Source organism: Aspergillus nidulans, chromosome V (genome assembly GCF_000011425.1).
Source record: "Aspergillus nidulans FGSC A4 chromosome V".
Taxonomy (NCBI): Eukaryota; Fungi; Ascomycota; class Eurotiomycetes; order Eurotiales; family Aspergillaceae; genus Aspergillus; species Aspergillus nidulans.
This window is the reverse complement of record NC_066261.1, coordinates 2009738-2035774: the sequence shown is the minus strand read 5'-3', so window position 1 is coordinate 2035774 and position 26037 is coordinate 2009738. Positions and strand designations below refer to the sequence as shown.

The window sequence follows — 26037 nt, the reverse complement described above, 5'->3', positions numbered from 1 at the left end:
ATCTTGCGTATGAGGGAGACCACATCCTAACTTGAAGTTGACTACTCTGTACTAGGAAGATAAACGCTGTTGATTATTGATTGTCTTCGCCTGATAGCAAATATGTATAGCAATGAAGGGACTAAGAAGCCAAAGTTCTCGCCTAATGTTCTATAAGTACAAAGCCCCCTTTCCAACGATCTCGCTCTAGCCAAACTGCGCCCTTGAGTAAGTGTAGGTAAAGATAAGGCGACACGTATTTCCAAGAGAGCACCCCGTCTTCTCTAAAACAGTGGAAACCTGCAACGCTTATGGACCAGTAGGACCTCCAGTGGCAGTATTTGGCATATTCTGCTGAGACTCGTTAGAATTCTGCCCACGCGCAGTTACATATGTCTCCTGCGTGGTCGTGTTCATCGTCGTGTCCGCATTTGCAGCGTCTGATGGATTGAGCTCTCCTGACTCCTCTGATCCGCGGCAGCAACAGAGTGTGGACTTTGCTCGCTTTTTGACAAGCTTCCAAAGATCCGGTGGCTCAGTCTCGAGATTGTTTGTCTGAGCCGTGCTTGTTCCTCGCGGATCGGTTCTGGCCACAGGTTGTGACTGTGTCGGTGCAAGGTATAATGACTCTGAAAGGTTTGAGAGGCCCTGCCTGATGAATCGCCATGTGGATTCTGGTACTCGAGAAACGCAGGTCTGATAAGACTCGACCCTCTTAGGAGGGGAACCTTGATTTAGTAATGAGGAATTCAGCATACCACCAGGTGGAGCTGAAGATTCGGGAGCTTGTAATCGGGTCATATTCTCCAACCAGCGCAAATTAGCTTCGTCTTCTGTGCTGTAGTCGTCTGACGGAGAAGCATCAGGAGGGGCTGGCCCTTCAGATACCGCGTCGTTTTGTCCTGTGCTTGCTCCGTCGCACTGAGCGAGAGGCAGGTTTCCCTGATGGAATGGGTGGCTATCTGTTCCCTTCAGTATATTCGTACCATGACCACTTTGCCGTTGCGGAAAGCTTCCTAGAATAGCAGTGCCGTCTTCTGCGAAAACTCGAGTACGTGGTTGTCGATCGACCAGGGAAGGTGCGGGAGTGGGAGGAACTCGTTGGAACAGTCTGCGTAGCAACGACTCGCTACGATTTGGAACTGGATGCTGAGCCCCTATTCGAAAGTCATACGTTCTAGCTTCCTCGCTGCCAAAAGTTGGAAGGCCTGGGGGCGTGGGTGCTCGAACGGGTGGTGGATATTCCGGAAGTGTAGGGCTCACAGGTGATTCGATATTTCCCGGCCATTTTGGGGACGACGCTGTGCCCACTGAATGAGGAGCCACGCTAGGGCCATTCGTAGGGTTGGATTCGCTGTTTTCGTGGAAATCCGAGAGATGGTCTGGTAATGACCATCCTTTCACTTCCTCACCCGCTGTTCGCAGTTTATCGGCCACCAGATGAGCACGGGGAGGTCTGCTGATTTCGTCTGTACTGCATACTGGAGGATCAGGCGCCGAGCCTCCAAACTGGCGGCCTTTTGCCCGCGAGACAGAGTGAAAGGTAGCAACACTCGCTGCCATTTTGGTGTCCACGCGCTCAAGTGGGCTACCATCACTTTGGTCCCCGGTTGCCGTCTCGCTGTCGTTGTCGGTGGTTGCCCTTAGTGCATCGTATATCGAGCCTGCAGTGCTCGACTCTAAGATAGTCGAGACTGAACGTGCGCACGGCGAATCATACTTCGGGGGAAACAGTTCGGCAAGGGGGTATCGCTGGTCTTCTTCAGTTGTTTCTGGGTTGCCAGGGGCAGCCATTGAATAAATAAAGATTGTTGATGGGCGCGATGGCGTCCACGGGGTAAAGCAATATTCGTTTGGAAACAAAGTCAGAGGGGGAGCGATCTCGGGTGGTCGGCATTATTCTCTGAAGGCATTTGGTGGTACATGAGACTGTCCATCGCGCCTTCTCCATTGAGCCAAAGTATCAGAATATGAAAATAGAGGAAGTGTACGATTCAACGTCGATAATCAGCCGTAACTGATCGAAATCTATGATACATATTTGTCAAGCGTGATATGTGCAGGCTCGGACAAGTAGAAACCGAGATAAAAAAAAACCCCCCATACTTGAGTGATGAGATGATTAGGTAGAAGAAAAAAATATGAATATATACGGAGAATGGTAGGATATTCACCGTGGACCAGCAATAAAATCAAGGCCCTGCCAGACATCGAGCTTGGTCAATTTGTTCAAAACAAGCCTGGTGCTGACAAGCTGCGTGGTAGCGGCCAACGAAACCTCGACGAAACGTGAAAGCTAGAAGTAGAGAGGAAGAAACAGAAGGAAATTGCAGACATCATGACGCCGTTACAGTCCGGCTGATGTTTGATTTGCCGCTGAGATTCGCTTGCTCCCTTTTGAGATTCCGTAATATGGCCTCGAGTTTCCTGCGTTCTTCTTGCTCAGCCTGTTTTTGCGTTAGCGAGGTCTCATTGAGGTATACTGGAGGGCAGAACGGCTTACCTTGAGTATCTTCATGTTCTCGGCACGGGTATCGCGCATCATTTTCTTGAACTCGTTCTTTAGCACCATTGTGGATGTTGTTTCGTATGGTCCGTCGCGACCCATGGACGAAGCACTGTTATTGGCGCCCATCCAGCTAATCCGTTCTTCATTGAGCTGGGTCTCCAGCTGTTCACATCGATCACGGAGGCTATCAATCATGCTCTCGAACCTCTCGCGTTCTTTCTCGAACTCAATACTTGCCTTGGTCATAGCCTCATAATCGTCTACTGTTTCACGCAGCTCTCTCTCGAGCGTCTCAACGCGGTTATGAACATCGCCACTTCCGGGCTTTCCAGCCTTGAGAGCTGCAAGTTCCTCCGCCATTTCGAAGTTTCGAGCCTTCAGTTCGTCGAGCTCATGGAATAGGGCGGGATCAGCGGCGGCTTCGGCAGCCCGTTGTGCACGTGTTCCGTAGGCACCATCAAGCTCTGCTTTGACCATAGTCAGCTCTGTCTGGGCCCTTACAACATCGCGTTCCAGCTCTGTTAATTCTTTCTGTAAGCGGGTCGAATTCTCTTCTGCGTTGTTGCGCGCTTCTGTTGCCTCTTTTAGTTGAGACTCCAGGCTCTCGCGTACTTCGTTCATTGCACCCTCCAGTTGAGCAATTTTCGCGTCGGCTTGCGCACGCGAGTCGGTTGCTTCTTTAATCCGAATGTCTGCGTCATGGCGGATTTGATGGATCGTCTCCTCCAACTGTGCGACTTGTTGCTCGGCGCTTTCACGAGACTCTGCAGACTCCTGGAGCTGGCCAATGACTCCCTGTAAACGGGCGACTTCGCCCTCAAGACGAACACGGGCTTCGTGATGCTCCTCCTTCTCCTGCTGGATTTCCCTAATGGTATCCCGAAGCCGTACAATCTCAGCCTCAGCACGCTCATCAGCTTCATGGCGTTCAATCTTCTCTTGTTCAATCTTCTGGATGATATCCTGTAGACGTGTAACTTCGGCTACCGCACGCCCATGAGCTTCATGCTGTTCATCCTTCTCTTGCTGAACTTCCTCCACTATAGTCTGAAGGCGTGTGGTTTCGGCTTCTGCACGCTCATGAGCTTCACGATGCTCATCTTTTTCTTGTTGAATCTGATGAATAACAGCTTGGAGGCGGTCTATTTCGGCCTCAGCGCGTCTATGAGCTTCGCAATGTTCATCCTTCTCCTGTTGAATTTCTTGGATTACGCTCTGAAGGCGAGCAATCTCGGCTTCTGCATGTTGTTGAGCTTCATTCTTGGAGTTACCAAGATCTCTGCTGCTATGCGTCTCCCGAGACTCTAACAGCTCACGTCTCACATCTTCAAGCTCCTTCAGTGTCAGGTCGTGATCTTCTTTCGACTGTTGGCCTTCACGTTCAGCAAGTTCGAGCTCTTTACGAAGGTGGGCCAGTTGTTCGATCAAATCAGCAATCTTGGCGTCCCTTTCTGCATCCGACTTGGAGTTAAGCTCCCGCTGCTGCTGGATCTGGGTTGTGAGAATGCTCTTTTGCTCAAGCAATTTCTCAACACGACTTTCTAAGCCATTAATCCCAACACTCAGGAACGTAAGATGCTTCGCAAGATCGCTGTCAGTTGGATCAGGAGCCGTCGGTAGGGTTTGGGCGCGGGGTAACCCGGGATTTTCCATGATGCTAAGTAACTGCGTGCGCATCTCCACTAACTGCTGTTCGCTGACAGGGTCCAGACTCTGGCTGGCCATATCGGCTTTGGGCAGAGAACCGAGTGCACTGATTCCATTCTCGATGTATCTCAGATGAGCATCGATCATTGCTGAGGGTTCGAAAGAGTCGCCGCTGGTAGATGGCTGGGGAATCTGGCTGAACTCGCTGTCCGGATCCAGCTGTAGTAGCATATCTCGCAGTCTGCTGCTCATCGACTCTAGCTTTCTCTCCGTCTCTTGCATGCTGTTATCATGCGCTAGATTATCGGGAGGTGGTGCCCTCGTCTCATAGGTTTCTGGCCCATCCAGCGGGTCCGACGCTTTGTACAGGCTCCGGTCATCGAAATCGTCCACCGTATTGCTGCTGGAGAGGCTCTCGGGTGTATGCGGCATGCCGTTTTTCGAATTCTTCTTCAAACCTTTGTGCGTTAACTGCAGTACCCCGGCAGTATGTTCCAACAACCTCTTCTGTATCTCTTGTACTTTCCGCTCGGAGTACCAGATGTCCATTGATAGTTCTTCGCATTTGCGGTTAATGTGTACAAGTTCCTCGTTCGTCTTATCGGTATTCGGCTCGTTCCGTCCTGACCCATCAACATCGTGTTCCTCCTTATGGTGCAATCGGCTTAGCGACATAGCCGCATCACGAAGTTTCAGTTCCAGGGCCAGTTTCCTTTTAGCGGCATTCATACGGTTAGAGAGTACTCGCAGCTCCTTTTTCAATCCCTCGACCTCCTCGACTGACAAGATCTCGTAATTGACGCTGTCGCCCATGGCAGTTTCGGTCAATAGATACATGGCTACTGGGTCGTTTGCGCTGGGTGGGATAGATCGGCGAGGATGCGACGTCGGGTTTGCCTGGAGAGTAAACGCCTAGAATTAGCTGTTTTCTTAGGTTATTCATGCAGCCTGCGTTCTCACCGAGTTGTACAGCGACTTCTCTGCATTAGCGGGACCTAGAGCATCCCGGTAGCCGTCCAGGAGAACTTTGGTTGGTGGCGGTTGGGGTACGCCGTATGAGGCGTCCGAGAAGTGCCTCGGGTCGCCATATGACGACTGACTGGACCGAAAATCGAAGCCGTTCATCGTGTCCAAAGGACGAGGAGTCGTGAGATCGTTCAGAAAAGGAGCGTTAAAGAGACTCGGTCTAACAGGCACTATACATTATTCTCGAAGGCCTCCGGTTTGACCGCCAGGGGAACGGGGTTGGACTCGTCCAACGAAGATGCACCGGGAGAAGCAGATGTGATATGATTAAGGAGTGAACAGGGTATATAGATAGGAAGAAGGCAAGGCTGGCTGATGGCACAAATTGCTGGAAGAGGCGCAGTCGCACAGTTGAGCTGAGTTGAAGGAACCGAGAGTCCAGAATGGCGCCAGTCACGAGAAGATCTGCAATGCCCCAAGGCGGCTGGCCAAGCCGTTCAGGAACGGAATAAATAGATCAATCGGATTCTCTGCAGTCCCTCATTGATAAATCAAGAGCCGACCGATTATATACTGCTTACTCTGCACTATCTTGGTCTTTTGCCTATGCTAGATGCTATCAGGATAAGCGTCGGCTATATGCATGGCTGGGGGTTGGTGCTCTGTTAGGCTCTCCAGGCTTGAGATAAAGCGCGTGCCCCTGGCAATGATAACATCGAAAATTGTGGAGGCGAGCCCTTACTTGGGGATACAAAGTATTCTTGCACATGTGCAGACCATTAACCTAAACTTGATTGATTTCAAGCTTCTTATTCCCCACAGAAGGTAGAGCCTAAAGTCGCGGAATTTGATGAGAAGGGGCACACAGGAATGCCAATGCGGAGAAGCCCACGAACTGTGACGAACACCTGATCGAACGTGAAACGCAGCCAACCTCAGGCCAGGATAGAAATTGGTCTCAAAGCGAAACAGACCCTAGTCTAGCTTTCCTATCACCGACCGGGGTCCAAATGTGATATATTCTATTGCGGCCCGCGGCTGGGATGTTATGTCCAATCTTTGCTGGATCAACCTCCTTTCGATCTGTAGTGTCACACCCTCACGATGGGCTTTGATGAACATGAGACCACAGTCGAGCTTCCACCATCAGGTCCTGCTTACCGGATCTATAAGCGGAGATTTTGGGGGTTAGCACAGCTTGTCTTGCTGAACATTATTGTTAGTTGGGATGTACGTTGCCCGCCCGCACCGGCCTTTCGCGGAGGGGTTGTATAGACAAGTGACTGACTCTCGCCCGGTAGTGGTTAACCTTTTCTGCCGTCTCAACCACCGCAGCCGAATACTTTGACGTGTCTGAGAGCGCTATTAATTGGCTGAGTACTGGCTACATGTTCGCTTTCTGCGTAGCGAGTCCGTGAGTGTCCTCTTGCTGCTCTTGTCAGTTTTCGTAGATGCGCTAATCACGTGTGCCAATCTAGTATTGTCATAGTCACCCTCAACAAAGGCGGCCCCAAACCGGCCATAATTGTTACCTCGTCTCTTCTCTTGGTGGGTAATTGGATCCGTTTCGCAGGGGCCAAAGCGAATGGAGGCATTTTCGGGGTGACCATGTTCGGCCAGATCCTAATCGGTCTGGCCCAACCGTTCTGCCTCAGTGCTCCAACCAGATATAGCGACCTCTGGTTTTCAGACCGTGGACGAACCAGTGCGACGGCTGTAGCCACATTGGCTAACCCACTTGGTGCTGCGCTGGGCCAATTGATCAACTCGTTCTGGGCGAGCAAGCCGCATGAGGTTCCAGACATGGTCTTATACATTTCGATCATGGTAAGCATATCCCGCATATTTCACATTTAAAACAAAGCAGTATGAGTTGACAGAGTGAGGGCGAAAAAGGCAACAGTCGCATCCATTCCATCATTTTTCATTCCAGCAAAGCCCCCAACACCACCCAGCGCATCGTCTGCCGCAAGCAAAACACCCCTCGTCCCAGCCATCAAGCAGCTCATCCGGACCCCCGAGTTCTGGCTTGTCCTGATACCCTTTGGCATCTACGTCGGTTTCTTCAATAGCGTTTCGTCTCTCCTAAATCAAATCCTTTCTCCTTACAACTTCTCCGAGACAGAAGCCGGCATCGCAGGTGGCATCCTCATTATAGTCGGCCTCATCTCCTCAGCTATACTTTCCCCTCTCACCGACCGCTACAAGCACTACCTCGGCACAATCCGTATCCTGGTTCCCATCGTCGCAGTCGCGTACATCGCGCTCATATTTGCACCATCCAGCCCGGCAGGCATTGGTCCATCGTACGCCATAATGGCCATCTTAGGCGCCTCCTCCTTTGGCCTCCTCCCCGTAGTGCTCGAGTATCTTGTCGAAATTACGTACCCTTTCTCACCTGAGATTGGAAGCACAATTTGCTGGACTGCAGGTCAGTTGCTCGGCGCGGTGTTTATTCTCGTCCAGGATGCGCTCAAGGCGGGAGATGACGCCCACCCGCCACTGAATATGCGCAGTGCGCTTATCTTTTCTGCGGTGATTGCCTGTGTGGCTGTGCCATTCCCGATCTGCATTGGGCTTTTTGGGCGTGATGTTAGAAGGCGCCGGCTTGATTTCGATAGAGGCGTGAACATGGATGAGGTGCAGGCGCATCAAGCAGAGAGCGTCCGTAGCGCTGCTGGGGTTGGAGTGACTAGCGGATGTCCAGCGGTAGAGTCCGGAAAATCGACGTTCGGTCTCAACTTAAAGATACCGTGGGGAAAGAACTAATAACACTTAACCTCAATGTTCGATCTTCTTGCATTTCCCCCTCATTTCGTCAAGTCCTTTGAATATGGTAACGACGTATGCTGTACCTGCCTAGCCTGTTCGAAATGATTGTGTCACTTCTCCACTCAATTTAGTTTAGCCAGTCAAATTCAGACGCCTTCACGAATCGTGCTGCGTTGCATAAATTTCGTTGGTTTAGCGGTATGGGGAATGTATGCCGGCGTCACTGGGCGGACTCCTAAATGAGGGCCGTTCCTAAAGTCTGTATCAAGACCAAAATATCTGAAATTTATGCAGCTCATTTCAAGCTGTCTCAAGCTAAGGACAAGTACCCGAAGACGTAAAGTCTAGAGAAAAGTAGCATTCATCTAAAACACAAGGTGATATGAAAAAGGCGGAGACCAGCTATCTGTACATACACACAATACATTGAAGGACAAGTTCATATCATCCTTTAATCCTCTAAGCGTAAATTCGACAAAGAAGTGATGCAGTATCCCAATTCAGGCGCAGTACACGACTGCTGGCTTTTGTTTTCTTTCGTAGCGTTCCGAATCATGTCGTTGACTTGCTTGGCGGGGTCTCATTGATCCGGCAGTAAACCAAGAATCGGGAATTATTTTAGCATCATCTCCTCTATTTGAGGGCCTTCCAGAGCTTGGGGGCAGCGCACTGGGTGGCACAGTGGGCGAGGTGGAAGACTAAATTTGAGTGTAAGTTAGTGGCGGTTAAAGAAGGGTAGTAGGTAGCCTTAGGTAGAGCTCTGGGAGCTGGTGTACTTACATTCCTCGACGCAGTCTTCCTTGGGACCCTTGTAGTCCGCGTCCTCCTGCTGCGCGGTCACGCGCTCAACGCACTCGTCGTAGTGGTGCTTGTAAGGAGCGCACTGAGGGGAGTTGGCACATTCTAAAGGTACAGCATCAGCAGACTGAAATTTAAAAAATATAGCAGTCGTTTGGGTGCAATAGTTTATAAAAGCCCGGCTTCATGGTGTCACCGAGTCAAGCGGTGACCCGGAACTCAGTAATTCCGCGTGTGAGAGAACAAGCAAGAAGATATCTTATGTGAATACTCACCCTCTTCCAGCTTAGGCTTGACGTCCTCGGGCTCCTCCTCCTCCTCTTCCTCTTCCTCCTCTTCTTCCTCTTCGGCCTCAGCCTCGGGCTCCTCACCCTTCTCCTCCTCCTCGGAACTCTCCTCGGGGGTGTCCTCAGCGGCAGAATCCTCGCTCTTCTCGGTGCTCTCCTCGGCGGACGCGTCGTCCTTCACCTCCTCGGGGGCGCTGGACTCCTCAGTGGTCTCGGCAGGAGCCTCAGCGTAGGCCTCGGGGAAGCCTAGGGAGGAGATAACATCGGAAAAAAAATCGGTGAGACCCATCCTGAACCGTCTTGCGGGGGTCAATTGATGAGACTGGAAGGTCTGGCGTGACGGGTGAGTGGGGGATGAGCGAGGTTGATGAGGTTTGGTGGTTTTCACGAAGCTGGTGTCTGTTCTCCCGTCCAGGGAAAATCGGAACACCCCGGCCACCGGCGAACGGCAATTACCACACACGTGATTGGCTGTTGCTTTGCCCGCTTAGAACATCGCAACAACAGTCATCGTTGCACGCTCCTTTAGTACAATTAAATATACTGACTGTATGATTATCATTTCTATCATCTGTACTGTTTGCATTGAAAAATCGCTGGTAAAATCAGACACGTGCTCGTTTTGCCGCTAATGCGCTCAGCAAGGCCACAAGTTTCAAAAGCAAAGTAGAGATTGTTACTCAGATTGGGGCAAGCAGACTGGTCCTCCATTGTTGCGCTGTTGTCTTCTAGTCTCAGCTCGCTCGGCGCAATCTTTCCTCGAGCTCGTTCGCGACGCTCTGCTGCTGTACTTCTTCATAACCGGGGGGCGGCTCCTGAGGCTCGGTATTGGTTTCTGAAGTATTTTGGCGAGATATCGCTCGGTTACTATGGTTGTCCTCAGTGGAGTAGCTCTGGGGACCAGAATAAGCGGGCAGTTCTTCTAGATGAACGCCGGCCATGTTGATATCTCCGGCGCCTCGGCCACTTTCACGGGATATTTCGACGGCTTGTTGGAGTCGTTCTTTAATCCTCTCGAACTGGTTGTGGAAATCAAACGCACCCCCTTCTTTGAAAGTCACTTTCAAATGTACCGCAACCAGCGACGGGGGAATTCCGCCGCCAGGTACCGGTTGAACAACGGCATTCCATACATTGGGTCCGAAAAAGGGTGAAGAAACGTGAGAATCATGCAGATTGAGCAGAGGGGCTGAAAATGATTCTAGTTCATCTACCCGTTGGGCTGGAATATAGATTACCTAGAGGATTGTCAAAAGGCACATTCTAGCCAAAAAAGAAAAAAGAAAAAAAAATTTTTTGAACGGAATGAAAGGAGAATTACCCGCTGGTTTGTGAGAAAGATTTGACCGGAACTGCTTCGTAGTGATAGCTTGTCGTTGCCAGTGTATGAAGGGGGTGGTTGTAAGGCGAAGCCTGTTCGAGGGGGACTGGTGTATAGCAATCGTTCGTTCGGCAGGTGAACAAAGCCTCTGCGCTCATTGAGCATTACCCAACTAGATCATCCGTTAGAATGGTGCTAGCCAAGTCGAGTAGTATAAAATGGCAAGTAGGTGATCGCATCAGCAGCATGATAGTGATAAGAAGCAAGCCAGAGTTATGGCGTCGCCGAATGCGTTCAAAGGACGAACAGTCTGGAGGTTATCGAGTAATGAAGTGGGGCTCATCCACATACTTGATCGACATCTTTGGCAGATGATACCTCAGAGTTGGTACCTGGGCCAGGGAACGAAAGAGACCTTTGGACGTATGGGATATCAGCAGTATGAGAAACGCTAAGCGGGGGACAGAGAACGTTTATTACACTTGGAACGGGCTAATGAAGATGAGATGCGTAACGGTCTGGAACGGGTCGGCTGTTAGGCTGATCTCTAGGATTTTGGCCTTAAACGCTTGGACTTGCTCCTGTTCTTGCACCTGGACATGTCTTCCGTGAGCTATTAGATTATCGAAATCGTGATGATTCCCCACGGTCCTCCAGCCGCCGCTTTAGACTTACGCATACGTAACGGCGGAAGAGCCTGAGGCAAATAAACCATCTACCGGGTGCACGGACAGAGTAAGACAGCTTCGAGCTCAGCACGGTTGATTACGGCTCTCGAGCCCCTAAGAGAGCCTGTCTCATTCAGAGTTGTATCCAGCGACTCCTGAGATTTTCGAGGCACCTTTCTTGCTTTACCCTTAACAAGCCCCGATGCACAAAACAGCTGGGTGCTTCTTCGACATCGACTTATATATCGTTTAGGCCGAATGCAACCTTTACCGGAAGAGGCTTCAGCACCGTAAGCTTTATTTTGATCTTCGGCTCGGAGAGACCTTCCTGTAGTCTGCTCTATTGTTTGCGTCTGTATGGCTGAAACGACACCTTGAGGTCAATCTCAAGATCAATAGATTCAGAACTTTCTGATAAAATTGATAACTTCTTTCATGTTCTCCATGGTTCTAGAGGTAGCTTCTAACCCCTCCCAGACGCATTCCGTTGTCGAAAGTTTGTTCGCCAGTTCCCTGAAAATACAGCATGTCAATACAGTCTAGAAGGAAACAACGTCTAGAATTATCGTGTATGGAGTGCACTGATAACAGTGATTGATCTGGTTGTAGTTTTTTATTAGAAATCGTTCGGAGTCGGACTGTCCTGAATATGTACTACTGTAGATATCTTAGACCAAGACGTATTGGCGTTACCACCACTGTACCCCACCAAGAAAATTACCATCACCTTCCGGCCTGGCTCAATCAATCCCAACAAGCACCGTAACGTCACATGCGCTGCTACCCTCCAGGATCTTTGGGGCCAACCTGTTTCTTCATCCCCCATCTACACGAGCTCTATTTCTCTGGCAATAATCAGACCTCTTCAACTTGTGCTCGCAGCGATTTCGAAGTACAGGGGCAGGATATGCGGCCTCAGCTCTCTTTGTCCTCGCGCGCTTCTTCTGACAATTGGAATTGACTTCAAGTTCCACTGGCAGATAGGGAGCTTCCTGCTGAGCTTTCTGCGTCCCCTGTATACTTCTCTCCGGTTTCTACGAACATCGCGTCGAGCATAGCTTAACTGTACTCTTTGACGTCATGGCGAAGAAGCCGTACATTCCACCCTTAATTGGGTGGTTATACGATCTTGTGCTGTGGACTTTCTCTGTCCTTGTTGATCTCTTCTTCCGGGAGGTCCATCCGCGCGGATCATGGAAGATACCTCGAAGAGGACCGATGATCATTGTGGCAGCCCCTCATGCCAATCAGGTACGGTATACCAAGCTCTTGCTCGCCCGTTTACGTACTTACAAGTATGTGCTTTCTATTCAGTTCGTCGACTCTCTAATTCTTATGCGCGTGCTGCGCACCGAAGCGCATCGCCGAATCTCGTTTCTTATCGCAGAAAAATCATTTCGTCGCAAGTTCATTGGGCTTTTGGCGAGGGGCATAGGGACAGTGCCCGTGGCTAGAGCTATGGACATGCTGAAGCCCGGCCAGGGTACCGTATATCTACCAGATCCTGTCAATCAACCGACTCTATTGCGCGGCGTAGGCACAAACTTTGAAGCGCCAGGTTTCGAGAAAGACGGTACTATCGCGCTGCCAACTATTAACGGGACTTCACATAGTACAAGTATCGCCGAGATTCGTGGTCCGGAGGAGCTTATACTCAAGAAACCATTCACTCATAAGGATGCGCTGTTCCAGTTAACGGGCCGTACCGATATCACAGATGATGGAACTTTCACCGGAGACGTTTCCGACAAAGACCGCGCCGATTTCAAGGGCTCCAAGTTCAAGGCGGCACCCCATGTGGACCAGAGCGCGGTATATGAAGCAGTATTTGGGCGGCTCCTTGGAGGTGGCTGTATCGGCATTTTCCCGGAGGGAGGCAGCCACGATCGCCCGGATCTACTGCCCTTGAAACGTAAGTCCTCGCCATACCCATGAACGCAGGATAATTAACATCGGCCTAGCTGGTGTTGCTCTTATGGCTCTCGGTACATTGGCCGAGAACCCGGACTGCGGCTTGAAAATTGTACCCTGCGGAATGAACTATTTCCACGCTCATAAATTCCGCTCGAGGGCGGTAATCGAATTTGGTACCCCTCTCGAGGTCCCTAAGGAATTAGTGGAGAAGTATAAAAACGGGGACAGAAGGGGTGCTGTTGGTCCGCTATTGGAGATGATATATCAAAGTCTTGTCGCAGTGACAGTAACCAGCCCTGATTACGAGACACTGATGGTCTGTTCACCTCTTTTTAGTCACGGTATGAATCCAGACTGATTTAGAATTTCCAGGTTATCCAAGCTGCACGTCGTCTGTACAACACCAAGGGAAAGAAGCTTCCGCTCCCAATGGTTGTGGAACTCAACCGCCGTCTCGTCAAGGGTTACTCACATTTCAAGGACGATCCGCGGATCGTGGATTTGAAGAAGTCGATTGCAGACTACAACAAGCAACTGCGACTCCTGGGAATTCGTGACCATCAGGTTGAATATGCTAAATTTTCTTTCGTCAAAGTGATTGCGACCTTGATATATCGCCTTGGCAAATTAGCACTTCTCACAATCGGGACCTTACCTGGCCTCCTTCTATTCACTCCGGTGTTTATAACAACAAAGTTGATTTCGAACAAGAAATCAAAGGAAGCGCTTGCTGCTTCAACGGTCAAGCTTCAAGGCCGCGATGTGATGGCAACTTGGAAGCTCCTCGTTGCTCTTGCATTCGCCCCCGCTCTTTACGCGTTCTATACCGCAGCCTTTACCTATTGGGCATATCGTAATCGCATAAATGGATACGTTCCTGATTTCGTGCCGCTGTGGTCATTTATACCGATTGGCATGGTCTTGTTTCCGACTATCACTTTTGCTGCACTGCGTATTGGTGAGATCGGCATGGACATTATCAAGTCCCTGCGTCCGCTACTATTATCACTCAACCCTTCGTCGGCTAACACCTTGGTTAAACTCCGATTGCGACGTGCTGCGCTCGCCAAGCAGGTCACCGACACCATTAACACGCTTGGACCCGAACTGTTCCCAGACTTTGATGCTGCAAGAATTGTGACAGATCCTTTCCGCGAGCTCAACCGGCAATCTGCGAACCCCGAAGGTGAACAGCGACCACCGAGCGTGGAGATCAGGAGAGCAAGCACGGAGAACTTCGATGAGGGTTCGCCTTCTCAAGAGCCACTTCCTCGAAACGAGTCCTTCCATAATCTTGCGAACTTCGGCTTTTTCTCGACGCGACCCTCTAGCCGTAACCGCAGCCGCAGCAACAGCCGCAGCAGTTCGTTTGGAGGGTTGCCGGGCACATCGGGCCAGCAGCTCAAGCCTCTCAGCCAGCTCACAACCAAAGGTGGGTTTGACGAAGTGAGCTCCAAGATTCGGGATGCCATGCGTGAGCGGGGAGTCCAGCGGCGTCGGCGGAGTGAGGATAATAGTAGCTGGGACATGGCTAGCTCCGGACCGGGGACGCCGCACAGTGAAGACAACCGGAAAGATATCTAACAGAATGTTTGTGCTTGATCGGACCCCTGCAGGGTCACCCTGCCTGTAATGACAGCGGCGGAGTTGGGCGTTTTATCCTCTTCCTGTACTTCCTTTTAGTGTTTGTAGTAAGTGATCCCATAGCAAAATGAGACAGTCTTGGGGCAAATTTGTCCCTCATTTGAGTAAATTTTGAAGCTCCAGACTCAGGGTCAGCTTTCCGTGCTCATATGATCACAACATGATCATTTCGTTGAGATTCTGATAGAGGGGAAGAACCTCGGACCGCTGGGTAGCTTGAGACTCGAAGGCTTTACACGTGGGCCAGGCGGACTATTGACCCACAGTCTATTTGCTCTGGAACGACCGACGCAACCATGAATGAGATCAGTTCCATGTCCTCCTTCGAATCATAGACTGGCACATTCCTCCGGCTGTTGAAGCGAATTATCAGCTCAAGCCGTCTGCCGTCCACCGTTTTCGTTTCTTTCCTCTCTTTCAGGTATGTATTCCTGCCTCCCGCGCATTTCTCTATCCGCACCAGATCGACAAAGAGAACAGGAAACACTGTAGCCTGCTTGCCACTGACTGCGCCCAGTCGACCCTCAAATGATTTCCTGCTGACGTTTCCTGGGCACTTATTATTAGTTGTATTATACCGTCGAGTTTAGATCTTCCTTTACCTTCGGCGTGGCATCTGTCAAATTTCGCATCATTCGCCTTTCTTCACATTGCACACGACAGTCGCTTGAACTATTCTATATCACCTCTGGGCGTCCATTCACAGACAAATACCGCGGATATTGATTTTATTATTAGCGCTGTCCTACAAACAACTTTCGTTATGGCTACATCAATGCACCTCTCGAAACTCCGGAATTGGTTCCTTGCATCACCCCCCATAGAATATGCGATATCCAAGCTGCGAGACCTGCTGGTTGGAGCGATCAAACAGGGGCCAGTTCCACAACATATCGCATTCATAATGGATGGGAATCGGAGATTTGCCCGATCTCACGGTATCGAAACCGTGGAGGGCCATAATCTGGGATTTGAGGCGCTGGCACGGGTGAGTCTCATGCCATGTCTAGACACCACCTGTCTATTTCGCAGCCGCTTTACTGTCTTCTTTCAAGTAGCTGTGCAGTAACTAATTCTTTTTGCTGTGTAGATCCTTGAGGTGTGCTACAGGAGCGGAGTACAAGTCGTCACGATCTACGCGTTCAGTATTGAGAATTTCAAACGGTCCAAGTTTGAGGTGGATGCTTTGATGGAGATGGCAAGGGTCAAATTGTCGCAGATGGCCCAACATGGAGAGATCTTGGATCGGTATGGAGCGAAAGTACGGATACTAGGTCGATTGGACTTGCTCCGCCCCGACGTGCTTGCCGCGGTTAACCGCGCAGTCGACATGACGAAGAATAATGGTGACCGTGTTCTGAACATTTGCTTTCCTTATACGTCGCGCGACGAGATCACTGGCGCCATCCGCGAAACGGTAGCCGAGTACAGCAAGCCTATCCGAACGGCTCACTCGTCGTCCACAATTCCGCGCACACCGTTCTCTGAAGACCATATCACACAGAACATTCGGTCCCAAACATTGAATGGGAAGTTGGAAAACTTGAGTAATGAATCCGATTCTGTATCAGAATCATCCACACTTGGTGAAGATGATGCGCAAAAACCAAACGACAAGAACAAGGTCTACCAGTCTGAATCCGCTCTCTCATCTGGCGCCACTCTCCTCTTACCCGACCAGCTTACGAAAGGTCGGACGACGAATTCTTCTGATTCCGAGCCCCCAGTTTTCAAATCGCCAGAAACCATTACACGACAAACCTTGGCAGATCATATGCTCACCCGCGACAACCCTCCCCTCGATCTGCTGATCCGCACGTCAGGGGTGGAACGTCTCAGCGACTTCATGCTGTGGCAATGTCATGAAAACACGGAGATTGCCTTCTTGGATATCCTATGGCCCGAGTTCGACCTATGGCATTTCTTGCCAGTGTTATTGAGGTGGCAGCGGATGGTCTCCAAAGCCAGACAAAACCCAGATGCCGAGGGTAACTTTGACGGCGATTTCCAGGAATCCTCGGACGACAGCAAGGAAGACCTAGTGGTTAGTTCCGGCGCCAAGGCGAAAATCTTATAGTTTGTTTCTTGATAAAGTCATACTTATAGTATAGCAGGGGTATAGGGCCGGAAGACTTGGAGGTACGGCTTTTGTTTCATTCACCGGGGCAGCTTGGTCCCATTAGCACCGTTGATATTCAGATAGAGCTCCTGTTGATCGTGTAAATGACCCACTCAACCACCGCGGCGAGCGCGCGGTTTTCCATAGCAATGACAAATGAGGCTTGTTTTTCTGGACCACTTCATTTTGATAGAGATAACAACAGAACTATAATTATCATTGGGTGCTTCTATTGGCATAAATGCCGGAGCTGTCTCCGATACCGCCCTGAATTAGTTCACGTGATCATCCCTATGGCGGGGATAACTTTTGAATCAGGTCTTCTTGACTCATTTGATTCTTAGTACAATCAATTTCCTCCCTAAAACTCACAATGGCTAAGCAAATTGCTGGTTCTAAGGTCCTTCTTCTTGGCTCAGGCTTCGGTACTATTCAACCCCCCTCAATAGCCCTTCCATCCCTGCGCAGAACCCCGCACCATCCTGACCATGACTGACTAGATTTTGTTATATAGTCACCAAGCCCACTGTTGAGGTTCTCAGCAAGGCCGACGTCGAAGTTACTGTCGGTACGTACTCGATTGCAATTAAGCGCTTAGTTGTCCTATAACTGACCGCTACCCTGAATACAGCATGCAGAACCCTCGAGAGCGCGAAGAAACTCTGCGAAGGATTCAAGAACACCAAGGCCATCTCCCTCGACGTCAACGATGACAAGGCTCTTGATGAAGCCATGAGCAAGGTCGACCTGGCCATTTCCTTGATTCCCTACACCTTCCACGCCCAGGTTATCAAGTCGGCTATCCGCACCAAGAAGCATGTTGTCACCACATCCTACGTTTCTCCGGCCATGATGGAGCTAGACCAGCAGTGCAAGGATGCTGGCATTACTGTCATGAACGAGATCGGTTTGGACCCGGTGGGTGTGGCCCCGATGCTCTGCGAGGATCCTTGGCTTATCTCATGTCCCTTAGGGTATCGATCACCTTTACGCGGTTAAGACTATCTCCGAGGTATGTTTTCGAATCGGGTAGTGCTGCTAGAAAATGCTAATGGCTTCCGATAGGTCCATGCTGAGGGTGGTAAGATCACATCCTTCCTCTCTTACTGCGGTGGTCTTCCCGCTCCCGAGTGCTCAAACAACCCTCTGGGCTACAAGTTCTCCTGGTCCAGCCGTGGAGTCCTCCTTGCCCTCCGTAACGCCGCCAAGTTCTACCAGGACGGTCAAGAAAAAAGCATTGCCGGCCCCGAGCTCATGGCTGCCGCCAAGCCCTACTACATTTACCCCGGCTTTGCTTTCGTCGCCTACCCTAACCGCGACTCTACCCCTTTCCGTGAGCGCTACAACATCCCCGAGGCTCAGACCCTCGTCCGCGGCACTCTCCGCTATCAGGGCTTCCCCGAATTCATCAAGGTCCTTGTGGACATGGGCTTCCTGAGTGACGAGCCTCAGACTTACCTCAGCACCCCGATCGCCTGGAAGGAGGCCACCCAGAAGATCCTTGGCGCGACCTCATCCGATGAGAAAGACCTCGAGTGGGCCATCTCTTCCAAGACCACCTTCCCCAACAATGACGAGCGTGACCGTATCATCTCCGGTCTCCGCTGGATTGGGATTTTCTCCGACGAGAAGATCACCCCCCGCGGCAACCCGCTCGACACCCTCTGCGCCACCCTCGAGCAGAAGATGCAGTATGGCCCCGAGGAGCGGGACCTCGTCATGCTCCAGCACAAGTTCGGCATCGAACATAAGGATGGCTCCAAGGAGGTCCGCACCAGCACGCTCTGCGAGTACGGTGTCCCTGGTGGTTACTCTGCCATGGCCAAGCTTGTTGGCATCCCCTGTGGTGTTGCTGTGAAGCTGGTCCTTGATGGCACTATTAACCAGACTGGTGTTCTTGCTCCCATGACTTGGGACATCTGCGAACCTATCCAGAAGACCCTCAAGGAGGAGTATGGTATTGAAATGATCGAGAAAACTCTGTGAATGCCTTCCTTGCGGAAGTTGTAACGATCTAAAAATGTCCATTTATAAAAAGGATAGAATAGGATTCTACGAGAATGATATATGATTATAGACGTGCTACCGCTCGTATAGCGCTTTTTCTTGTGCGCCACGTGCTTTTGAGATTAACCCCTTGTATGTATATTTCCGTCTCTGCGTAAGAAACTCCTGGCTGCCATCCGACGTATATGGGCCGCATAACTCTTACATAGATGTTTCTTATTTGTCCTTTATACATTATCATGGCAAGCTTTAGGTCTCAGAGGTGTGTAAATTGTTTTCCAACTCAGTTTAGTAGTATATCGGAGGCGTGGTTAGACGTTGGGAAGGTGTCCGCTTCCATCCTTGACGAGCACTATAGTAGTTACAAACAATATGAGAAGATGGTCAAGTTGATCATGTGCTGTTCATTATCCAGTTACTTTACATATCCCGGATCTAATCATGATTCTAATCGTGGGGGTTCTTTCGTTTAATCGTGCAAGACGTGTCCTCGCGCATGCACTCAAGCGCGAGAAAAGGGGACCGTCATAGAGAGTAATAACCCAGCCAGGACGGCACAATAACTAGCATATCAAGCTGAAGCTTCAAAAACCATCAGTAGCGGGAATTCTCGGTACCATAAGAATCTGAATCCGAATCTGAGTCTAATCTATATCACGAACTGGATCAAAACGCCCGGAGGTGATCAGAGAATAGTGCCAAACCTACACCAAGGAAAAGAGTGAGAATAGTAATCAGCAGCTGTCTCCACGTAAACACAAACGAACGGGATCTGGAAGGTGATTGTGAGGAAGCAATTGATTGCGATAAACAGTCAGGGACAACCTACCCGAAAGTCTGCTTGATGCTGCGCACGTAATAGAGTTCCCAATTCTGCTTCGTGACGTCTTCCTGGCCAACAGGGACGCCGGCCCATGATACACGCATTTGGGTGACGCCGTCAACATCGTTCTGGTCGAAGTTGATCTCGAGGGTACTGAAATGCCCTTCAGGCCACTGAGCCAAGCGCCACTTCTGGACCAGCAGTGTTGGAGACTCAAGCTTCACAAATTCTCCGGTGACATTGCCGTCGAAAATTGAATACTTGCCGCCGACCTTAGCACCGTCCCACTGGCGAGGCTGCCCGCGGGTGAAGGCTGCGAGACGCTCGGGTTCTGTGAAAGTCTTGAACAGCTCTTCAGCCGTGGTGCGGAATTCGTCCGAAGCGGTCACCGTAGTGGTGTTGACGGAAACCTTGTTGGTAGTAGTTGTAGTGGCGGGTTTGGAAGCAGGGGCTTCTTGCTTCTTGGTCTGAGGGTACGATACGGCCGGCGTAAAGCCCTTGGACGGATTTTCACCAGGGGCATGCTGGATATCTTTTCCGTGTTCAGCTACCAAGGCAGGAGCGAGCTGGACCAGTTCTTTTCTGATCTGTGGAACAATCTTTGACCGCACAAGATCCTTCACGGGCTGCTTGGAAGGAGAATCCGAGTAGATATCGATGTCAAACTGCACCCGGGTATCTATCAGTGTGTGTCCAGAAGCAGAATAGCTTGGGACATATAGGGGACATACGACATACTCATCTTCCTCCGTGTCATGGGCCACCTCGGGGATGGTGATAGTACCACTCACAGCCTCTTCGTCCTTAGTCTTACCTATGATGGATCTTAGTGATTACTCGGAAAATGAAATTCAATTACAACTAAATGCGTACCTTCATACTCCAACTGCAGCTTGACGTCGAACAAAGTAATGACCTTGCCCTTTCGCTGGCTGACATCTACGTCGCCATCCATTGTCAGTACGTCGGACACCTTAGCGGTGACGCCATCTTCCTCCGCCGAAACGGCACGAAGCTTCTCCTTCAGATAAGTCTTGGCCCAGGCGGAGACATCCTTGTTGACCCAGTGCCAATTGTTAGGATTGTGAAGAACCATGATGTCGGTGTGTTTATTATGTATATTTTAATCGCAAAAGAAACCTCTGCAGCGAAACACCCGACGAAATCAGGATGTGAATTGTCTTATCTTGAACGCTAGATAAGGGTTCTGCTAACGTGCGTCCGAATTAGCATTGGCTTTCTCAAAAATGGAAGAAAAAATGCTGAATCGAGGCATGCAAGTGAATTCAGGATCTGGGTAGCGTTCCCGGATCAGGAAGCTAATCAGCAATGAAGGGTGATACGAATATCCCACTTCCTCTGACTGGTGCCAGCTAATTGTCTCATCATGAAAGTACGCGCGGGGCAGTGTTTGTATGCAGAAGAGATTTCAGGGCAACTTACAGTTCGACAGTAACGTCCAGTTGGAGGACACTGTAGTAGAGGTAGATCAATTAAGCCCACAGACGGTAATAATAGGGAAGGCAGAGAGAATTACCGCCAGAGAAAGGACTGGGAGTTAAATAATGGGCTTTGAGCCGGGAGTTGGTGAAGTTAGACCGAAGATTCAAAAGGAAAGCTCTAGAAGAAAAGCGGTCACGTGGAATTAGTCACTGTCGCTTATCTACATCTGGCTTAGCGGATTGTTTACTTCAAGCCTCTCAGCCTCATCTTCTCTGCAACTAATTCTTCAGAAATACATAGTCAATGCTTGGCTGAAAGAGTATCAATATTCTTCATATATATGAGGCTTCTATCTTCCTGGATTGTTTGTTAATACAACCCATGTAACCGCCTTCAGATAACCGCAAATATCCTCAGAAGCAGGATAATTCCACCTTGCCCACCACAGCCATAAGTAAGTCCTTCGGTATAGACACTCGTAGGGCGGGATCTCTTGGAGCCCCTGAACTATAAGAGAGATATAATAAAAGGCACCGAGTGCAAGCTTTCTTGACGGGAATGGCCACGTAAATGGCTAAAGCCCCAGGTCCGCTATTTAGCGTTGGTAGGCAAGATAGTTATACTATTCTTTGGACGTTCGTGAAGGGGCGCTCGTCATGATGGCGAACAGAGTAATGCGAGTGTAGTCTTTCTGTATGTCGGGGTCTGTATACTGCATGAGGGCTCAAGTGTCTATAGTGCTGAAATAACAAGTCTATTGCTGGCTTTGCCACTGTTCGACGCTTCTTTTCTACTACAGTTCAAGGCCAAAGTGAGCGTTGACTCGGTAGCTGCAGTAATTCATCACTGCAGGAGCCATTGTCACAATCTAGGTCAATAAAACAACAAGACTCGATACAGGTTGGCCGGCAGAGGGTCAAGTCAGGGGCAGACGCAAGAATAGAGAGACATCACTCATGATCGCCGTATCTTCTAATAGAGCGGCATCGCTGATCTTAGAAAACTATACCCCTGTTACTCTCTTAATGTCCCTTTTGCTGCTAAGCAGGGCAATTCTAAATCATGGAGTACTACTTAATGACCTGATGTGGCTCCAGGTGATAACGCCATGTCGTCTCGTCTCCTATTATCGTAGTCTACCCTTCTGACATCTACGGTCTTAGATGCCGTAGTCGGGGTTGGGTTACTTTTAAACTAGACCATGGCGCTTGCAATACGCTGAGAACATGCCACTGCCATGTAGCTGCCATATAGCTGCACATATGTAGAACTTTCTGAAGTAACTTGATACTAACCTCAATCCAAGCCGCTGATTAGAACGTACTAGAGACAGGGCTGTAGGGCTGATTACTAAGCCCTTATAGTGGGACGACTATTTCTAGCTGGCACAGTGCTATCGCCCAGCCGGTGACAGCACCACCTATCCCTGAAACTATAGTGCTCTCTCCAGATTCATTTGAGGTATTCGCTATGGATAGTGGATGAGCCGGTGGATGAGCCAAAGGTGAGCGCTTTACTGCCCATAAGGAAGCAGGATTCCAACGTTAGCAATCCACCCTCCCTTCCTGCGACTGCTACATCGCCTTTTACAGAAGGGTACTTACTGCTCGCTGGCACAGCGCCTTTGCCTACCCATTGTGCCGTATACTCTCTTTCAGGTTTCAGTCGCCATGAAGAATGGGGGAATGGATGGTGAGGGATTTGTTGCCTAGTAACTAAGCAGGACTCAACAGCTGTTTCCGTCAACACTGTCCTCTCCTCCTGTGGTGGCCTTTTTCCTTCGTCCCTTCGCCTCCCTATCTGTCAGTTGCTTCCCTCACCACGTGAGTTGCATCCCCCAGCTTCGATTGATACCTTCCCTCCATCTTCATCAATCAACACGCTGCTGCGATGCCTCCACTGGCCCTGTTGATACTGCCAGCTCGACACATCCAGTCATCGGAGCCGAGCAGGCTTGAAACAAACGGCCTGCCCAGGGGGCTTTGAGTGTAAGTTCCCAGCGAGAACCACACCAGTCAGCTGCTACGCGTCACCTGTGGGTAGGAAAATGACTCGGCCTCGGGCATTTTGTGCCATTTCCCATGTCTGCGCTGTGCAAAGCAGAGCTGGATCTTGTGTCCGAGACCAGGACAGGACGTAGCATGCTATTTATAGTTTAATTGATGCTAAGTACGCAATAGTAAGCGGGTGATTTCTCGATATGACTCAGTAAATGATGAGCTTATCAATCAGCCGGTCAAAGGAGTATAAGATCTAGCCGTAGTCGGTGCACCGTACTAGAAGCCGAGATGCCGGACTTAATCTACTAAGACTAACATGTCGAGACCGTGGCCGTACCATTCATCCTGGAATACGGCTCGATTTTCTCATTGGGTCTTTGAAGGTATGTCCACTAACTGCTCGATCAGCTCACGGTCCCCCAGCGCCTACCTCGTTTCTTCTAACATCTACCATCTACCCTGTTTCTAGACCGTTGGTCACTCTGTAGGACCCATCTCAGCCATACGAGCAGGCAGTATCTCCCGAACGGACAGTCGACCGCTGTCCTGTCCTTGATCTAAGAGTCTCGTTGCAGCATACAAGATCGCAAGATATCGCAATTAGAACCGAAAGTCTTCACTTTCACGCATTCTTGATTGCAAATGGCTTATGCATACTTAGAGTTGAGGTACCTCGTATTGACCGAATGGCAGATGGGGGCTGCTGTCTCTCTTTGCAGTATAGTCGGGCGTCCAAGACCGAGCCAGACTTCAAGCGTTTGCACTGCTCCACTGATACTGCGAGTTTGCGCCAGTCTTACCTGAGCTTAGACAGACTCCCCACGACTCAGTCGCAGAAGACGAGTGGCGCCCCCTCAATGCCGCAATGATTTACACAGTGGTCCATGTATAAGGACGATGGGCAGAACGAAGCTTGGGTTCGAAAATCAGGTATAGACGTTTCCTGATACACTTGTAGCATCTCAATGCAGGAAGGAGAACTACGAGAATTTACGAGATATGAACCCTTGGAATGCTCTGTAACTAGCTCGCTGAGGAGAACGAGGAGTGGGATTATTTCTACATGTTTACGAGACTAGATTGTGGTCTTTATGTGGGATGGACCGTCATCAGCATCTACGGCCTGCTGCAATAGCTCAATTTATTGGCGCTTGCTGCTTTTCCGTTATGGGATAAAATAGTCAAGATAGGTCTCAGGAGTGGCCGTGACTGCGGTTGCTTGCCGCAAGCAGCTGATCTATATGTATAGTACAGCGTAGTCTATTTACTCTACTATCAGCCCCCCTTCCTCCGCCTTCCAACACCACCAAGCGACCGCAATACCCCCCTTGAGCACCACAGCCGTCCACAGCGCCCCCATTAACCCAACTTCACTCTTCGCCCATAGTCCGCCTAGCGAGATCCCCAGCATCAGTCCACCCACGGCCCCGAGCCGCCTCAACTCATCCGCCATCTTCCCGCGCCCCGCTCCCCCCAAGTACGAAAACAGATCACAGTACACACTGGTCAGCACCACGCTCGTCAACCCGCTAAACCCAACAACCCGACTCGTAACTGCCTGACCCGCACTCTGAAACGCAACCAGGGCCAGCGGCACACTATTCCACCAGCCTAGTCTATCTGTCTTAGCATGTGGTTGTGTTTTGAAACTAACAATCCCTGCTGCAACAGCAACACAGCCCATTTGAAGTACGAAACTAAGCATCAAAGCACCCCTTTCCCTTGAACTGCGGAATATCCGCGCCAAGGCCGCGAAAAATAGACTGCCAATGCAGAAACTGGATATCGAAATGAGTGCTTTCAGCCACCGTTGGCTTTTCCCGCTGTCGTCTAGTCCGGACAGTCCCAGACCCAGGTACACGGTGTTGCCGGTTTGCATGCTCACAAAGGAGCCCCAGATAAAAACCGCGGAGCTGTCAAGGAGACCAGTTATCAGGTAGCACACGAGGAGGACGAGGTCTGTGCCGTGGGGGGTGATTTCGGTGGCGAGATGGCGCTTAAGACGTTGAAGATATGAAGATTTTCTAGGGTTGAAACTGCCCCTGGCTTCAGGATTGGGGTTGAGGAGGGGAGACGTTTCTTCTGCAGGGAACATATGCGGCATTGTGTTCTTAAAGTACACGAATATATAGATAATTGCAATGAAGAAAATATTGAAGTTGGTTGAAATGTGGAGACGGGTTATAGTATCTATGACGTAATGTTGTGTAGGGCTGAGGCTGCTCGCTCCTTGCCTGTACGCGAAATCGCTAGTCTACGAGTATTAGTGCTAGAAATAGATGGTAAGTCGACACTGCTCAGGTTGTAGGGGTTTTGGTTCCAAAGTATGTTGCATAGCGCTTGCATAAGCTCGGTCTGTCCTACGGAAGTACGTACTAACAGCTCTAGAGAGCTGTGCCAATCCTTGCTGATCTGGTACCGCCGCGTCAGCCTCAGCTTATTTTCAAGCACTTATCTATTTAGGCCTCCAGGTGCCGGATGTGTGAGCACCTTCAGTAACTGCCTTACAGGTCTTGGGCACATAGTCCTGGTAACTACTGTTCAACCACGAAATATGCATCCTCCTAGCCTCTTCACCATGACCGCCATCTCAGGATCCTTCTTTCCCAGTTCTCGTAACAAGACTAATATCTCAGGCGAGATTATAGTCTGGATATGAATATGGCGCACATGTGCTTACGGCCTCTAAAAACCTATGTAGACAGGAACCTGCTGGGCCACCTTTGAAGAGGACTCAAAAGCGAGAACTCAAAAGGCCTCTGCCAATTTGATAAGATCGCTCGAACTGACCCTTAACCCCCGCGCATTTATAGCCATGATTATGAAAAGGCGAAAATACACTAAATAGAACTTTGCTACGGAGCCTTCGCGCGTAGTCGGCCTTATTTCTTTATGACTACACACAGCGAGTCAGTCATGGAATCTCTGAAACCCAAGATCAAGTGCACTCAAATATGAAAGCTCAGAAGAGAACTTATAGGAGATCATCAATGTCCCTGAACACAGTGGATACCATTAAGATATAGTCCAAAAGGATGTTTTATATGACCGCCAGAATTAGCCGCGGTATGGGCGACATTACAACTATCAACAGCAATCACTATGGCAAGACTATGGACCCAGCGAGTGTTTGTGGTCTG

General features: G+C 50.1%; 11 protein-coding genes across 11 annotated transcripts, besides 2 other annotated features; 4 read left to right on the top strand and 7 right to left on the bottom strand.

The window, feature by feature from the left end:
- Positions 1-23986: part of a sequence feature (contig 1.96 1224..98894(-1)) that runs on past the window's edge.
- On the bottom strand, positions 289-1773 carry ANIA_05594 (uncharacterized protein; the record flags this gene model as incomplete). The annotated part of the gene is made up of 1 exon (XM_658106.1): positions 289-1773. One exon carries the CDS (start codon positions 1771-1773, stop codon positions 289-291), a length of 1485 nt encoding a protein of 494 aa, XP_663198.1.
- ANIA_05595 (involucrin repeat protein) lies at positions 1953-5503 on the bottom strand. Its single transcript, XM_658107.2, has 3 exons — positions 5096-5503; positions 2483-5032; positions 1953-2426 (listed from the first exon to the last, which is right to left on the bottom strand). The coding sequence occupies exons 1-3, from the start codon at positions 5258-5260 to the stop codon at positions 2316-2318; spliced, it is 2826 nt and encodes a 941-aa protein (XP_663199.1). The 5' UTR covers positions 5261-5503; the 3' UTR covers positions 1953-2315.
- On the top strand, positions 6206-7870 carry ANIA_05596 (putative cell surface receptor/MFS transporter (FLVCR); the record flags this gene model as incomplete). The annotated part of the gene is made up of 4 exons (XM_658108.1): positions 6206-6331; positions 6403-6515; positions 6580-6928; positions 6998-7870. 4 exons carry the CDS (start codon positions 6206-6208, stop codon positions 7868-7870), a joined length of 1461 nt encoding a protein of 486 aa, XP_663200.1.
- On the bottom strand, positions 7814-9324 carry ANIA_05597 (cytochrome b-c1 complex subunit 6 family protein). Its single transcript, XM_658109.2, has 3 exons — positions 8947-9324; positions 8654-8776; positions 7814-8571 (listed from the first exon to the last, which is right to left on the bottom strand). The coding sequence occupies exons 1-3, from the start codon at positions 9245-9247 to the stop codon at positions 8507-8509; spliced, it is 489 nt and encodes a 162-aa protein (XP_663201.1). The 5' UTR covers positions 9248-9324; the 3' UTR covers positions 7814-8506.
- ANIA_05598 (uncharacterized protein) lies at positions 9509-10894 on the bottom strand. The gene is made up of 3 exons (XM_658110.2): positions 10631-10894; positions 10280-10451; positions 9509-10196 (listed from the first exon to the last, which is right to left on the bottom strand). Exons 1-3 carry the CDS (start codon positions 10639-10641, stop codon positions 9693-9695), a joined length of 687 nt encoding a protein of 228 aa, XP_663202.1. The 5' UTR covers positions 10642-10894; the 3' UTR covers positions 9509-9692.
- ANIA_05599 (putative glycerol-3-phosphate acyltransferase Sct1) lies at positions 11715-14592 on the top strand. The gene is made up of 4 exons (XM_658111.2): positions 11715-12198; positions 12262-12859; positions 12909-13177; positions 13234-14592. The coding sequence occupies exons 1-4, from the start codon at positions 12028-12030 to the stop codon at positions 14443-14445; spliced, it is 2250 nt and encodes a 749-aa protein (XP_663203.1). The 5' UTR covers positions 11715-12027; the 3' UTR covers positions 14446-14592.
- Positions 14826-16783, top strand: ANIA_05600 (undecaprenyl diphosphate synthase family protein). The gene is made up of 3 exons (XM_658112.2): positions 14826-14926; positions 15073-15493; positions 15596-16783. The coding sequence occupies exons 2-3, from the start codon at positions 15269-15271 to the stop codon at positions 16580-16582; spliced, it is 1212 nt and encodes a 403-aa protein (XP_663204.2). The 5' UTR covers positions 14826-14926; positions 15073-15268; the 3' UTR covers positions 16583-16783.
- lys9 (saccharopine dehydrogenase (NADP+, L-glutamate-forming)) lies at positions 16986-18686 on the top strand. Its single transcript, XM_658113.2, has 5 exons — positions 16986-17049; positions 17139-17192; positions 17256-17542; positions 17598-17636; positions 17690-18686. Exons 1-5 carry the CDS (start codon positions 16998-17000, stop codon positions 18608-18610), a joined length of 1353 nt encoding a protein of 450 aa, XP_663205.1. The 5' UTR covers positions 16986-16997; the 3' UTR covers positions 18611-18686.
- Positions 19042-20965, bottom strand: ANIA_05602 (AHA1 family protein). The gene is made up of 5 exons (XM_050612291.1): positions 20898-20965; positions 20328-20661; positions 20186-20268; positions 19461-20119; positions 19042-19335 (listed from the first exon to the last, which is right to left on the bottom strand). Exons 2-5 carry the CDS (start codon positions 20548-20550, stop codon positions 19317-19319), a joined length of 984 nt encoding a protein of 327 aa, XP_050468232.1. The 5' UTR covers positions 20551-20661; positions 20898-20965; the 3' UTR covers positions 19042-19316.
- On the bottom strand, positions 22087-22533 carry ANIA_11484 (uncharacterized protein; the record flags this gene model as incomplete). Its single annotated transcript, XM_050612290.1, has 3 exons — positions 22087-22151; positions 22222-22232; positions 22502-22533. 3 exons carry the CDS (start codon positions 22531-22533, stop codon positions 22087-22089), a joined length of 108 nt encoding a protein of 35 aa, XP_050468231.1.
- Positions 23987-26037: part of a sequence feature (contig 1.199 1304..7686(-1)) that runs on past the window's edge.
- On the bottom strand, positions 24065-25001 carry ANIA_09483 (YoaK family protein; the record flags this gene model as incomplete). The annotated part of the gene is made up of 1 exon (XM_050612289.1): positions 24065-25001. One exon carries the CDS (start codon positions 24999-25001, stop codon positions 24162-24164), a length of 840 nt encoding a protein of 279 aa, XP_050468230.1. The 3' UTR covers positions 24065-24161.

Excerpts from the sequence above, each read along its gene's own strand:
- ANIA_05595 (XM_658107.2), bottom strand. The coding sequence starts at position 5,260 with ATGAACGGCTTCGATTTTCGGTCCAGTCAGTCGTCATATGGCGACCCG. Across the intron at positions 5,033-5,095 it reads AGAAGTCGCTGTACAACTCG|GCAAACCCGACGTCGCATCC; the intron begins GTGAGAACGCAG and ends TTTACTCTCCAG. Across the intron at positions 2,427-2,482 it reads AGAACATGAAGATACTCAAG|GCTGAGCAAGAAGAACGCAG; the intron begins GTAAGCCGTTCT and ends ACGCAAAAACAG.
- ANIA_05597 (XM_658109.2), bottom strand. The coding sequence starts at position 9,247 with ATGGGTCTCACCGATTTTTTTTCCGATGTTATCTCCTCCCTAGGCTTC. Across the intron at positions 8,777-8,946 it reads CAAGCCTAAGCTGGAAGAGG|AATGTGCCAACTCCCCTCAG; the intron begins GTGAGTATTCAC and ends CTGTACCTTTAG. Across the intron at positions 8,572-8,653 it reads GGAAGACTGCGTCGAGGAAT|TCTTCCACCTCGCCCACTGT; the intron begins GTAAGTACACCA and ends ACTCAAATTTAG.
- ANIA_05598 (XM_658110.2), bottom strand. Across the intron at positions 10,197-10,279 it reads TCTTTCTCACAAACCAGCGG|GTAATCTATATTCCAGCCCA; the intron begins GTAATTCTCCTT and ends ACAATCCTCTAG.
- ANIA_05599 (XM_658111.2), top strand. The coding sequence starts at position 12,028 with ATGGCGAAGAAGCCGTACATTCCACCCTTAATTGGGTGGTTATACGAT. Across the intron at positions 12,860-12,908 it reads GGATCTACTGCCCTTGAAAC|CTGGTGTTGCTCTTATGGCT; the intron begins GTAAGTCCTCGC and ends ACATCGGCCTAG. Across the intron at positions 13,178-13,233 it reads CTGATTACGAGACACTGATG|GTTATCCAAGCTGCACGTCG; the intron begins GTCTGTTCACCT and ends TAGAATTTCCAG.
- ANIA_05600 (XM_658112.2), top strand. The coding sequence starts at position 15,269 with ATGGCTACATCAATGCACCTCTCGAAACTCCGGAATTGGTTCCTTGCA. Across the intron at positions 15,494-15,595 it reads GATTTGAGGCGCTGGCACGG|ATCCTTGAGGTGTGCTACAG; the intron begins GTGAGTCTCATG and ends TTTGCTGTGTAG.
- lys9 (XM_658113.2), top strand. The coding sequence starts at position 16,998 with ATGGCTAAGCAAATTGCTGGTTCTAAGGTCCTTCTTCTTGGCTCAGGC. Across the intron at positions 17,193-17,255 it reads CGACGTCGAAGTTACTGTCG|CATGCAGAACCCTCGAGAGC; the intron begins GTACGTACTCGA and ends CCCTGAATACAG. Across the intron at positions 17,637-17,689 it reads CGGTTAAGACTATCTCCGAG|GTCCATGCTGAGGGTGGTAA; the intron begins GTATGTTTTCGA and ends GGCTTCCGATAG.
- ANIA_05602 (XM_050612291.1), bottom strand. The coding sequence starts at position 20,550 with ATGGTTCTTCACAATCCTAACAATTGGCACTGGGTCAACAAGGATGTC. Across the intron at positions 20,269-20,327 it reads GCTGCAGTTGGAGTATGAAG|GTAAGACTAAGGACGAAGAG; the intron begins GTACGCATTTAG and ends GATCCATCATAG. Across the intron at positions 20,120-20,185 it reads CGGAGGAAGATGAGTATGTC|TTTGACATCGATATCTACTC; the intron begins GTATGTCCCCTA and ends ACCCGGGTGCAG.